Genomic DNA, 12,121 nt, shown 5'->3' with positions numbered 1-12,121 from the left:
GGGGACCGCGAGCACGCCTGGGGCTCCGTGTGCGGCGAATCGCGAGTGAGCCGTGCCCAGAGACTCGCGTTCCTCTCAGGGTGGGCGGCTCGGCCGTGACCCAGCGCAAGCTGCTTACGTGAGGTCCCGCGTCCCGGAGAAGCCTGTTCTCTGTCCCCAGCCTGACCCGCCTTCTCTGTCGTGCTGCAGGTAAAGTGTGACCAGTACTGGCCGGGCCGGGGCACGGAGACCTACGGGATGATTCAGGTGACCCTGCTGGACACAGTCGAACTGGCGACCTACACCGTCCGGACCTTTGCACTCTACAAGGTAACGGCTGGGCGGTGGCTCTGCCCTGCACCCTGCTGCGGTAGGCGCAGCGGCCGTGCGTGGCGAGCCCGGTGAGCAGTGGCTGGCTCACACCCGGCCAGGGCCAGGCACGTGCTGCACTGGATCTCTGCGTCTGGCGGAGCAGGGAGCTTCTCCTGCCCTGGTCAGGAACTGCCCGCCACGCCTGCGAATGCCCGGACATGACAGCGGGCAGCAGCCCGTCGCAGCTTTGCACAGGCTGTGTCTGAAGCCTGCTGGTGGAGGGTCCCTGGGCAGAGGCTGAAGCACAGGGCACTGCTGTACGGGGGAGGGGCAGCTCCCCAGGAGGCGGCCGTCTCTGGCTGGCTGTCTGGCTCCCACGCGGCGCTGCGTGCAGGCCTGGTCCATCGCAGGGCAGGTTATCCACCGCGAAGCTCCGGCGCCCACTGCCCCGTGTTTAGCTGTCCTCGCAAGGCCACCCGCATCATTGGCATGATGAGAGCAGAGAAACTGCCCCCTCTCATGTCTTTGTGCCTCAGTTTACCCACCTGGGGGTAGGGATCCTGGCCCGTCCGTGTGCGGCGCTTAGGAGGGCCACTCACCCTCTTCAGTGTGATCCAGATCAGCGCAGCGTACACGGCGCTTCCTCTCGTGTCAGCTGCACGTGCAGCGCGCTTCCCTCGGCCTCCTCCGCCTGGTCTCTGTGGGGAAGGGGCTGACGGGGTCTTTGGCCCTCTGGCTTTCGAAGCCTGGATGCGTGTGCATGTCAAATGGGCATGGTGAGAACCCCCCTTGTTCCGTGGCTGAGTCCCCAGAGACCGGCTCGTTCCCGTGCTCAGCTCCAGCCCTCTGGTTCCTTGGCAGAACGGCTCCAGCGAGAAGCGAGAGTTGCGGCAGTTCCAGTTCATGGCGTGGCCGGATCACGGGGTGCCGGAGTACCCCACCCCCATCCTAGCCTTCCTGCGCCGGGTGAAAGCCTGTAACCCCCCTGACGCCGGGCCCATGGTTGTCCACTGCAGGTAAGGGCCGTTGCTGGAGGAGCTGCTGTGTCCTTAAAGGCTGCAGAGGGGCACACGCGTTTTAGTCGCGAGAGCCTTGGGCTGCCGAAATAAAACCGGTTTCTCTTATTCCTGCTTAATGGTCACGTGGCTCTTGCTGCCGGCAGGGATTTGGCGCGGGGCGTGCGTCCCCCGGCAGCCCGTGTCTTTGCTGGCAGTGGCGCTGGTCTTGTGGCTTCGCTGTCGACTCAAACCACACTTGGCAATTCAGAGGTGCAGGAGCCACAATTTTCTACATTTCCGGGAGAAACGGCAAACCCGGTTTAGAACCGACAACGTGCCCAGAGCTGCCCTGCGAGTGGGACTCCCCGTGGCCGTGCGGGCAGCCGGACAGACAGCGTTTCTTGTAGCTCGGGGGGGCAGGGCTGCATTCATGGGACGAGCATTCGCTGGGAATATTAGTCTGCTGAAAATCAGCATCTTCTCTGGCCTGAGACTGATCTCCACAGCAGAGGGGAGTGGTACTGACCAGACCTGCCCTCGCCAGCGCCTTCGAAAGGGGGTTTAATGCTCTTCCGTCAGGCTCTGGTTCAGCTGGGAGTGAGGATCATTAAAACACGTACGGTACACCCCAGTCCACCCGTACTCCCCTGGGGTGTCTCTGCTGGCTATTTCCGGGAGGGGGGACTTGGGGCGCGCTGGTCTGAGGGTGGGGGGAGCAGGCTGAGTTGCGAGAGCTCACGACAGGCTGGAGCTGACTCCCGCTCTGCGCTCTGCTCTGCAGCGCTGGGGTGGGCAGGACGGGCTGCTTCGTGGTCATCGACGCCATGCTGGAGCGCATGAAGCACGAGAAGACGGTCGACATCTATGGCCACGTGACGTGCATGAGAGCCCAGCGGAACTACATGGTGCAGACCGAGGACCAGTACATCTTCATCCACGAGGCCCTGCTCGAGGCAGCCACCTGTGGCAACACCGAGGTACCCGCGCGCAGCCTCTTCGCTCACATCCAGAAGCTGACACAGGTGCCCCCGGGCGAGAGCGTCACAGCCATGGAGCTGGAGTTCAAGGTAAGCCAGCGGTGTCGGTGCCCCACCGAAATCCCCAGGCCTGGGCCCCGCGGTGTCCATCTGTCCCACCCCAGCAGAGCAGCCGGCAGTCCGGCACTAGCGCTGGGAAGGGAGGGAGGCGGATGGTGCTGGCCATCGTGAGTCTCTTGTGAAACTCCCAGCCCAGTTCGGCAGCTGTTAAACTAGATTTGGACTGTGGAGTCTGTGCTGCTCCGTGTGTGGTGCCCAGCCGGGTGTGCAGTTATTGGCTATGTCACGGTGGAGGTGCCCCGGCTCTGCCCAGCAGAGGGGACTCTCCCACCCGGCATGAAGTGCAGCAGCTGCTCACGTCGGTGCTGTGGTGCTCAGAGCTTGCAGGGCACCATCCTGCCCTGGAGACCCGTCAGCCTGTGCGGCAGAGAGCGGCCAGCTGCGTGACGTCACCCTTGGCTGCCTTGCTCTAGCATGTCTGACCAAAGCCCGGGGCTCCAGCCTGCTACCGATCTGCCCTCTCCTTCCAGCTGCTGGCCAGTTCCAAAGCACACACCTCCCGGTTCATCAGTGCCAACCTGCCGTGCAACAAGTTCAAGAACCGCCTGGTGAACATCATGCCGTACGAGCTGACGAGAGTCTGCCTGCAGCCCATCCGAGGGGTGGAGGGCTCCGACTACATCAACGCCAGCTTCATCGATGGCTACCGGTAAGGGCCGCGCGAGCAGGTGGGCCCGTCCCCTCCTGCCACCGAGCGGGGACGGCCCCCATTGCGGGCCGGAAATGGAGGGGTGAGATTTGAGTTGGATCGTGTTTCTCTTCGTTCCATTGGGATCCTGGCTGCAGGCAGGTGCCGCCTGACACGTGAGCTGCCCCCTGCCTCGCTCCCAGCGTCTCCCTTCCTGGCCCCGTGCTGACAGGGTCACGGTGCCTGATGCCGGCACCCACGGCCATAGATCCCCAGCTCGGGTCCCTCTGCTCAGAGCCCACCACGCTGTATCCTGGCTCCCTGCAAGCCCAGTTTAAACCGCTGGAGTAGCCGGAGCAGCCTCGGAGAGGAGGGGCCGTTTGCTGCTCACAAACGCCCGGCGAGCAGCTGGCGGCCCCTTGATTCCAGGGGAGTTCTGGGGTCTCGGACAAAAGCTTGGGACAGGCAGAGCTGGTGCCAGGCACCAATGAGAGCCTCGCGGCGTCCTGCTCTCTGGGGACCAATGTCCTGCGTGACACGTTCCCACCGGCCCTTCCAGACGTCTGCTCTGCCCACGCCGGTGCAGCCTGTTCCCAGCCCCTGAGCACCGGGGAGGCGAGGCGAGGCAGGGCAGGGCAGCGGCCATGCCAAGTGCACCATGCAGAGCCTCACCCACGTATGAAACCGCCCCAGCCCTTTCCCTTGGCTTTCACCACAAACTCAAGTGCAGCTGGCCCCGGACCCCGGCCCCTGTGCCCCAAGGGAGACCTGCTCGGCGCTCGAGCTACCCGGGAGCCACAGACGCTGCAGGAGGAGTGGGAATGCAGAGCCCCCCCATGAAACTCTGCCCCACAGGACAGCAGGGACCAAAGGCTGCTCTGACATCGCAGAGGCTCCCGCAGCCTAGCCCGGGCACTGCTCGCAGAGCGCTGAGAGCGGGAGATGGGTCGGTGTCCATCCAGCACTCTGTTCTCATCTGCCTGCTGGCCAGAGAGCAGCTGGACCCGATCCGTGTCCGGGGAGAGGGCAGGCGGGTTAGAGCGGCATGAAGCCAGGAGCTGCCGGCGGGCAGAGCTGGCCTCGTCTCTCTCTCCTGCCCTGGAACCAATGCAAACTCGAGCTTCCCAACTGGGCCACGTGGGGAGGGCTGTGCCCAGGGCTGCCTTTCAGCTCCCCGCCTGGCGTGCTGTGCCCCTGGCGGCCAGGGTCTCGCAGAGGTGGGGGGGAATGGCTGCAGAGCAGCAGGTGGTGCCGGTTCCGGCTCGCTGAAGGGCTTGGTTCTCTCTCCCTGTCCACTCCGCCGAACTAAGCGTCTCCCTGAGCTGTATCCGAAGAGATCAATTGGCCCCAGCTGCCGGAGACGTCAGGAAAGCTGCATCTTTATTAGCTCCGCTGTGTCTTCCTGCACCTTCACTCTTCATTTTTATGCTGTCCTATAAACCCGCCTGGCAGCAGCCTGCGTCTCGGCTGCACATCACAGCTGTCCCGCAGCGCCGCCTTCATCCTTAGCCCCAGTGGAGATTCCATGGTGGGGAACGCGACCGGGCCCCTCTGCTGCGACCTCCAGCGCCCCTTAGTGGTGGAGACACGAACGGCTCCTCGCCCTGGCCACGGCTCCTCCTTGCTGGTCCCAGCCTGGCCCTGCGGCGCGTTTGCCCTGCCCTCACCGAGCACAGGGCAACGCAACCGCTGGGTTCTCCTGGCACGACATCTCGCCAGCGGAGTGCCACTGCGCCCTCGGAGCCCCCTGTGCCTGCCCCACTCCTTCCCCTGGGCCAAGGCCGATGGCAGTGGCTGGACGACCCTCGGGGACCTGATGTAGGGCAGGATCCTTGCCCGGGTTCCTGAAGCCCGTGGCACGCTGGAGCCAGGCCGTGCTCTCGGGCGCTGGCCAGGCCCTCTCAGCACAGCCCGCTGGCCTGTTTGCTGAGCTGCCTTCATCACCCTGGGTACCAGCACCGCGCGATCCCCCGTCGCCGGGTCTGTGCGACCCAGGGGAGTCTCGGGCCGGTGCTCGCTGCAGGGGGAGGCGGCTGGGTGCTGGTGGCAGGGTCGGCAGCCCAGCCCCCGCGTGTCCGTGCAGTGCCGGGGGAGGCGGGTTTGGGGCTGTGTGCAGCAGAGGCGCGGTGTGAGAAGAGGGGCTGTCGTGGGGACAAAGGATTCCCGCTGGCTCAGCGACTCCTGTCCCGCCTCGGCCCCCGGAGAGTCCAGCGCGCACAGGCCGGGGGAGCCTGGAGGCAGGTGCTGTACAGAGCCCCACCTCCCCTGGGTCCCTCCCACAGCCCCACAGGACATCCTCCTTCCCCTCAGACTGGATCCCCCCTTTACCATACCTGCCCCCTGGCTGCCGCGGAGCCCTGCGCCCAGCCGGGGGGTGCCCAAGCCCCTTGAGTGGGTCGGACGCTGGGCGGGGGCTGGCAGGGCCCCTCGCTCGCTGTTCTGAGGCCGGCTCGTGTGTGTTGCAGGCAGCAGAAAGCCTACATTGCCACGCAGGGGCCCCTGGCGGAGACCACGGAGGATTTCTGGCGGATGCTCTGGGAGCACAACTCCACCATCGTGGTGATGCTGACCAAGCTGCGTGAGATGGGCCGGGTAAGGGCTGGGGGGGTCCTGGGCCGGGTAAGGGCTGGGGGGGGGGGTCCTGGGCCGGGTAAGGGCTGGGGGGTGGTGGTCCTGGGCCGGGTAAGGGCCATGCTGCCAGTGGCCTGGGCTGTTCCCAGCCCCGTTGGCTCTGCCCTTTCCCTGCCCCTGAGCTGTTACTGGGGGCTGGTGCTTGCGCTCAGCAGCAAAGCCCCTGCCAGCCTGGCTGGCTCCGCGCTGGAGCCCTGCAGGAACAGGCCAGCTCTGGGGCCAGCAGCTAGGGGAGCTCCCCTGGGTCCCTGCCTGAGGGGGGAGGACACGTTTCTGTCCCTGACCATCTGCTGCTGTGGCCTGACGTCAGCGCGCGGCTGGACGTGATGTGCCAGGACACCTGATGGGGGCCTGTGCAGCTCCGGGGGACGCAGGCGGGGGGCTGACAGGAGAGGGCTGGCTGGTTTGTTACACCCCACGCCACAGGGGGTTGGCCCAGCCCTTGGCAGGTCAGCTGCCCCACTGGCTTTGAGACGTCTGCCCAGTGCCTGGCACGGATCCGGCAGGGAGGGGCAGCTCGTAACAGGCAGGGACGGAAATGGGCTGAAGGGCCGCCCCCCATTCCCCGCCCCGGAGAGCAGAGATGCTCCTGGGCAGGGGGAGTGGGGAGAATGTCTGGGAGCTGAGAGCAGGGGATGGGGCAGGGCTGGGAACACACCTGGGCGGGTTGTTTTCAGTAGCCTCGGTCCCTGCTGTTGACACAGCCGCTCGGGGTCTCCCCAGGGTTGGGTGGCCCCATACGGCCCTCCCTGTTGTCTCTGGCTGGCTGGCGAGAGCCCAGCTGATCCCCCCACAATGGGGGGCTCGGAGAGTGAAATAGCCCAGCCTGCCAGCACCCCGTGCTGAGGTGGCAGACGGCTGCGATGGGGACCCTCGGCCATAGCCCACCCACCCCAGCTGCTGTCTGTGCAACAGCCGGGCAGCACAGAGCTCACGGCTCATCTCCGAAAGCGCCAGCAGGAGTCTGGGGAAGGCCAGAAAACGGGGAGAAAAGCCGGTGGCCCCGGATCCCCGTGTGCCGGACTGGAGCCAGCTCTTCGCTGTGGAGAGCTGCCCTGGCAGGTGCCGCTCAGGCCCGGCAGCTGGTGTCCCATCTTCTCTAGCGAGCGGAGCCGAGGAACTGGGCTGGGGTGAGGCTCCCCCTTGTGGGACCTGGCTTTGCGTCTTCACGCATCTCCTTGCCTGCAGGAAAAGTGCCACCAGTACTGGCCCGCGGAGCGCTCGGCCCGGTACCAGTACTTCGTGGTGGACCCCATGGCCGAGTACAACATGCCGCAGTACATCCTCCGGGAGTTCAAGGTCACTGATGCCAGGGTGAGTGGGAAGCCCCCGGGGTGTGACTAGCTGGCTTGGCCCCTCGGCCAGGGGTGTCCTGGGAGCCAGCCAGCGAGAGGAGGGGTGCAACCCGCCTGGCCAGAGCGGGAGGGGCTGGGATCCCCTCGTGGGCCCAGCAGACACTGAGGGGCGGGTCTCGTTTCTTAGGGCAGGACCTGGTGGCCTGGCTGCGTCTGGGGAGGCCCGGTGGCCCAGGCCAGCGAGGGACCCACGCCCTTCCCACCACCCCAGCAGCGGGCAGAGAGGCAGCGCCCTCCTCCTTTGGGCTGGGGGCCGATACGCCAGGGCAGCCTCCTGAGCTGGGGCTGGGCACCCGGCACTGAGGGCCCATTGACCGCGGCGGGCGCCGCTCCGCTCCACGGTAGAAGTCGGGCGCAACCTCTGCGAGAGAAGAGCCGGGCCCAGACTCGCTCCTGGGTCGCCAGGCCCAGCTCTGCGAAGGCACAGCGGGTCGCTGGCCCCGGGGCCCAGCCCTCAGGCCCTGCGTCCTGGCCCGTGAGCAGCACCCACACAGACGTCTGCTCCCCGCAGGATGGGCAGTCGCGGACCATCCGCCAGTTCCAGTTCACGGACTGGCCCGAGCAGGGCGTGCCGAAGACCGGAGAGGGCTTCATCGACTTCATCGGCCAAGTGCACAAAACCAAGGAGCAGTTTGGCCAGGACGGGCCCATCACAGTGCATTGCAGGTGAGCCGGGCCGGGCCGGGCCGGGCCAGGACTGCCCGCGGACACCCGGTTCTCTGCAGAGCTGCGGGCGTCCTGCTCAGCAGCTCTCCCTGGTGCCCTCCCACTCTGCCGACGGCGCCGCAGGGCAGATTGGAGAACAGCTCCCCTGCCGCCGGGCTGCGCTGCTTGGGAACGGGGAGAGCTGCGGGGCTGCTGCGTGGGACACGCCTGAGCGCCCGTCCCGCCGACCGACCGAGGCACCTGGGAGTTCAGCAGGCCCCCTCCAGCAGAGGCTGCGTGCGGCAAGGCGCAGGGCGGGCGGGTGGCGCCCACGTTGCAGGGGGACGGGAAGCAGGGTGCCCCAAGAGAGTCTCTGTCAGCCCCTGGCCGGAGGGAGCCTGCCTCCACGTGGGCACCTTCGCCAGCCGCAGGGCAGGGTGTCCCCGGGGACCAGTCGCCATCCTCGAGGCCTGTGGCGTGAGGCCTGGGGGGCCCGAGGGGCGGCCCTGCTAACAGCCCCTCTTCTCCCCGTGCTGCTCAGTGCCGGAGTGGGGCGCACGGGCGTGTTCATCACGCTCAGCATCGTCCTGGAGCGCATGCGCTACGAGGGGGTGGTCGACATGTTCCAGACGGTGAAGACCTTGAGAACGCAGCGACCGGCCATGGTGCAGACAGAGGTAGGTGCCGAGCGCCCCTGCCAGCTGTGGGCAGCAGGCGCCGGGTCTGGCCTTGCAAAGGGGAGGCGGCCAGGCCGCCGGGGGGGGGGGGGGGGGGTCTCATTTCACAGAGCTGAGTCGGCTAGTCGGTCCCGGCCTCCCGGCCGGGCACAATCAGTGAGGCCTGGACTCACCCTCTCTGCAGAGCCAGCGCTGCCCGACGGGCTCTGCTCCGCACCCCGCGCAGCCAGGCCGGTTTGAGGCTTGTGCTGTGCGGGGTGGGAGCGGCAGGCGCCTCAGTGCGGGTGGCTGGGAGCTGCCGGCTGGTGCGGCCCCAGCTGTGGCTGGAGACCCGGGCCCCCGCTCAGCGCGGCCTGCCTGCGGCCCTTCCTGCAGGCGATGGCATGGCCAGAGCCAGCCTCAACCTCCTGAGACACTGGCTCCTTGTTCGCCTTCTCTTCCAACGCCCCCAGAGGAAGGGATGGCTCCCGCCCGCTGCCCCTCGGCCTGGGGTTTGTGGGAAGTCCAGCCTCAGTCCTGAAATCCCAGGGCTGCCCTGTGCAGGGGTGGGTGGGCCGAGCCCCTCCTAGACCCTTCCCTCCGCTGCGTCCATCCCGGGCCCTGCCTTGGCCCCCTTCGCAGTCCGTGGGGCAGGCTCTGCTCCCCACTGCACTCATGAGAACTGAGGTCCAGGGATGTCACAGGGGCTCCGGGGCAGAGCAGGTCTCCGGCGTCCCAGGCACTCGTGCTCTAACCACTGGGCCGCCCTGCCTCCCGGCTCTCCTTGGGAACTTCACACCCCACTCAGGGAGGAGCTTGGCCCTGGGCAGAGACATGGGGGTGGAGGGCACCTTCCGTTTGCTCAGGGTGAGTCTCCCCCTCCTTCCGCGCAGGGCCCCCCCCCTTCACACGCCTCCCTCCTCCTTGCAGGACCAGTATCAGCTGTGCTACAGAGCCGCACTGGAGTACCTCGGCAGCTTTGACCACTATGCAACGTAACTAGTGCTTTCCCCCGTCGCGGTGGGATGTCTAGGAGCGGAGACGGGTCCTTCTGAGCCACAGCCGCCCATTCTTCAGTCCTTCTCTACAGAGGAGGCTGTTGCCGAGGCAGCAGCCCTCCCATGACCAACCAATTCTGAGCACTGCATTCAGGAACCTCGCCCCGCGCTGCACAGGGAGTCCCACTCAGCAGCATTTCCAGTGTCCGGTCAAATTTCTGCTCACTTGCCTCTCTCTTGCCCCCGCGGGCGACTGCATTTCACAGCCAGGCTTTCGGTGGATGGAACGGGGTCTCTTTATATGTAAAATAGTTACTCGTACTTTTATAATCTCTTCCCTTCCTTTGCTAGTCCTGCCCTCTGGCTGGGGCAGAGCTGGATCCGTCAGGCCTTCTGGGGTTGAATTGACTTTTGCTTTGCTTTTCCCCTTCTCCCTGGTTCGGATCCGCCCCTGCCTTCGCTGGTGCTGTTCATTTTAGTGCAGCCCCTGGGGAGCCCCTAGCTGCAGCCCCTCACCATCCCCATAGGCTGCTTTTCGTCCTCTGTAGCATATCCAATTTCACAGAACAGGAGCGAAGCTACTGATGAGTTTGTAGCTGGTTTCCCCGTATTTCCTGTGCGGGGGAAGGCACTCGGGGTCGCGGGAGAGACAAATTGTTCAGTCCTATTGAACAAGAGCGTGTTACACCAATCGCTGCCCCGGTGTGTTGGCAGGTCCCGATATGACATGGCTTGTGAGAGCGCCACAATCCCAGACTCCCAGCCTGGGGCCTCTCTTTGTGTCTCACAGGGGGGCGGGGGAGGCAAGCGGCGCTCCCGGGAGCAGAAGCCGACTGCCACAACGCATTCCTTGCCCTTCGTTCTGCGCCATCCTGTTGCCTAGGCAACTCTCAACCCCACCTCTCACCTGCATCCGAGCATTTCCACAGGGGAGGAGCACAATCCTGGCAGGTCCCGGCAGGGGCCGCGCCAGCTATTTTTGGAAAATGGGGAACTTCAGGGACGGGGCAGCGGGGGGTTGCCCACGATTTTGGCCGTTGGGTGTATCTATAATTTCTGCTCTCCTGCAAACGTTTCAAGCCGTTAGAATATTTACTGTCTGCTACTTCAGGACTTCTAATGAACCAGTGTGACAAGTCCCCGGGGTGTAATTTAACGGTACTCTCTCTCCCAGCTCCTCCTGTCGCGTTCGCACTGCGCAGGAGAGCTGCCTTCTCTCTAGTGCGTGAGTTATAAATAGGGGTGGCGGGAATCGACTTGTATTATCCAATGTATTCCGAGCGTTCGAAGCCGAGCGACCTTGAAATCCGCAATCCAGGGTGGGGTGCTGGAGCCACGTTCATTTTTACCGTGTGGATGCCTAGTGCCGTAGGGTCACTGTTGTACACAGTCTGTTTTCTATTTGTTAATAAAAACAATCGACAGCATCACTGCATCATTCTGGATGTGAATAAATTTGAATAATCGGGTTTCATACAAGCTGGTCTTGCTGCCTCGTTTGTTCAGCAGTAAACAGCCAAAGGCCCTCGTCCGCTCCCACCCGCAGTGGCCGGGGCTGGGTGCTGCTGGCAGGGACCCCTCGTGGCCAGGAGGCAGCTGCATGTGCCTGGCTGAGAACAGACGCGCGGGGAAAGGGGTGGGGACTGCTGCGCTGGGGAGACGGGAGCCTGGGCCCGGCCAGAGGCTTAGCAGGTGAGCGCCTGCATTGCTCATGCTCTGAACCTTGTCGTGGGAGACCGACCTGACCCTCCGCAGTCAGCAGACAGGGTTAAAGAGCCGCTCTTGTCCCCATCCACGGACTCCCTGGGGTGACGTGAAGTGAAACCCGGGGCACTGCGGGGCTGACTGGCTGCATCAGAAGTCAGGCGCTTCTTCGAGGGGCTGGAGGGCAGCTCTGCTAAACGTGGAGGGGGGCTCCCCCTCCTGGCCTCGGTGGGGCTCAGACCCCCTTCCGCAGTGGAGTGAAGTGGGGACAATGGGCACTGCCGGGAGGGGCAGCTGGTGCCAGGCGGGGCAGGACACCCAACCTCCCTACACAAACAGCCCCTGGCACCCTACAGTGGGTCCCAGGTGGGATCCCCGCGGCGGCCTGTCCTCTAGAGGAAGAGCCCTCCCCTGGCATTGGCCGGGGGAGAGGGGATCAGGGCAGGTTCCTGCTCTGCCGCGGTCCCCCTCCCCACCGTACAGATTCTCCATGGGATGTTTGTGGGAAGCTACCCCTCAGCGCCCAGCAGCCACAGCCGCGCTCCGTCCGCCTGGCCTCGCCGCAGGCCGGGAACCCCGTTCTGATACACTGCAGCGTCTCCCCGTGGTGCCGCACCACGCGAAACGGTGAGACCGAGACAGGCTGGAACCAGTGTCCGGGGTCCTGGCGCACCCCTTGCTGGGCAGCAGCCCCGGCGGCACAAGGGCTCTGCACTAGCCGCACCAGCTGCTTCAGCGAGGTGTGACTGCCACACACACGCCCGTCCGTACCGGGCAAGGCTGGCATGGCCTGCGCAGGGGTGTTGCCACCCCCTGCCCTGAGGCCAGCCGTGGCTTCGTCTTTGCAGCCTCAGCAGGGTCCTTGCCAGCAAGTCTGAGGGCAGGGTTGGCCAGCACCCAGCACAGGGCGCACGCACCCAGCCACAGCAACACAAGGCCCTTTGCCGTACAGCCAGCCCTAGGCATCTGCGCAGTGTGAACCAAAGGCCAGGCCTGGCCTTGGAAGACTGACAACTTGCCGGCTACGGTGTCAGCGGAGCAAGGCAGCCGTGCCTGGGTGGAGAGGCTGGGGCCGGTGACTAGGTAAGGGGCCAGGGACACAGCGCTCCCGTGTGAGC

At 65.4% G+C, this 12,121-nt stretch overlaps 1 protein-coding gene across 7 annotated transcripts in view; it reads left to right on the top strand.

Annotated features, from left to right (window-relative positions):
- The window catches only part of PTPRF (protein tyrosine phosphatase receptor type F), a 519,799-nt gene extending 509,021 nt beyond the window's left edge, over positions 1 to 10,778 (top strand). For all 7 annotated transcript variants that reach the window (XM_067567843.1, XM_067567842.1, XM_067567841.1 and 4 more), the window contains 9 exons: positions 190 to 309; positions 1,153 to 1,307; positions 2,071 to 2,356; positions 2,857 to 3,035; positions 5,480 to 5,606; positions 6,834 to 6,959; positions 7,512 to 7,666; positions 8,187 to 8,322; positions 9,232 to 10,778. In XM_067567843.1, coding sequence (XP_067423944.1) covers positions 190 to 309; positions 1,153 to 1,307; positions 2,071 to 2,356; positions 2,857 to 3,035; positions 5,480 to 5,606; positions 6,834 to 6,959; positions 7,512 to 7,666; positions 8,187 to 8,322; positions 9,232 to 9,300 — 1,353 coding nt within the window. In that variant the 3' untranslated portion in view covers positions 9,301 to 10,778. The remainder of the gene's footprint in view (positions 1 to 189; positions 310 to 1,152; positions 1,308 to 2,070; positions 2,357 to 2,856; positions 3,036 to 5,479; positions 5,607 to 6,833; positions 6,960 to 7,511; positions 7,667 to 8,186; positions 8,323 to 9,231) is intronic.
- Positions 10,779 to 12,121: the final 1,343 nt, after the last annotated feature.

The sequence above is a fragment of the Emydura macquarii genome, unplaced genomic scaffold (genome assembly GCF_026122565.2).
Source record: "Emydura macquarii macquarii isolate MOO-44397 ecotype Brisbane River unplaced genomic scaffold, CSIRO-AGI_Emac_v2 contig_2805, whole genome shotgun sequence".
Lineage (NCBI taxonomy): Eukaryota > Metazoa > Chordata > Testudines > Chelidae > Emydura > Emydura macquarii.
This window is presented reverse-complemented; position numbering and strand designations above follow the sequence as displayed.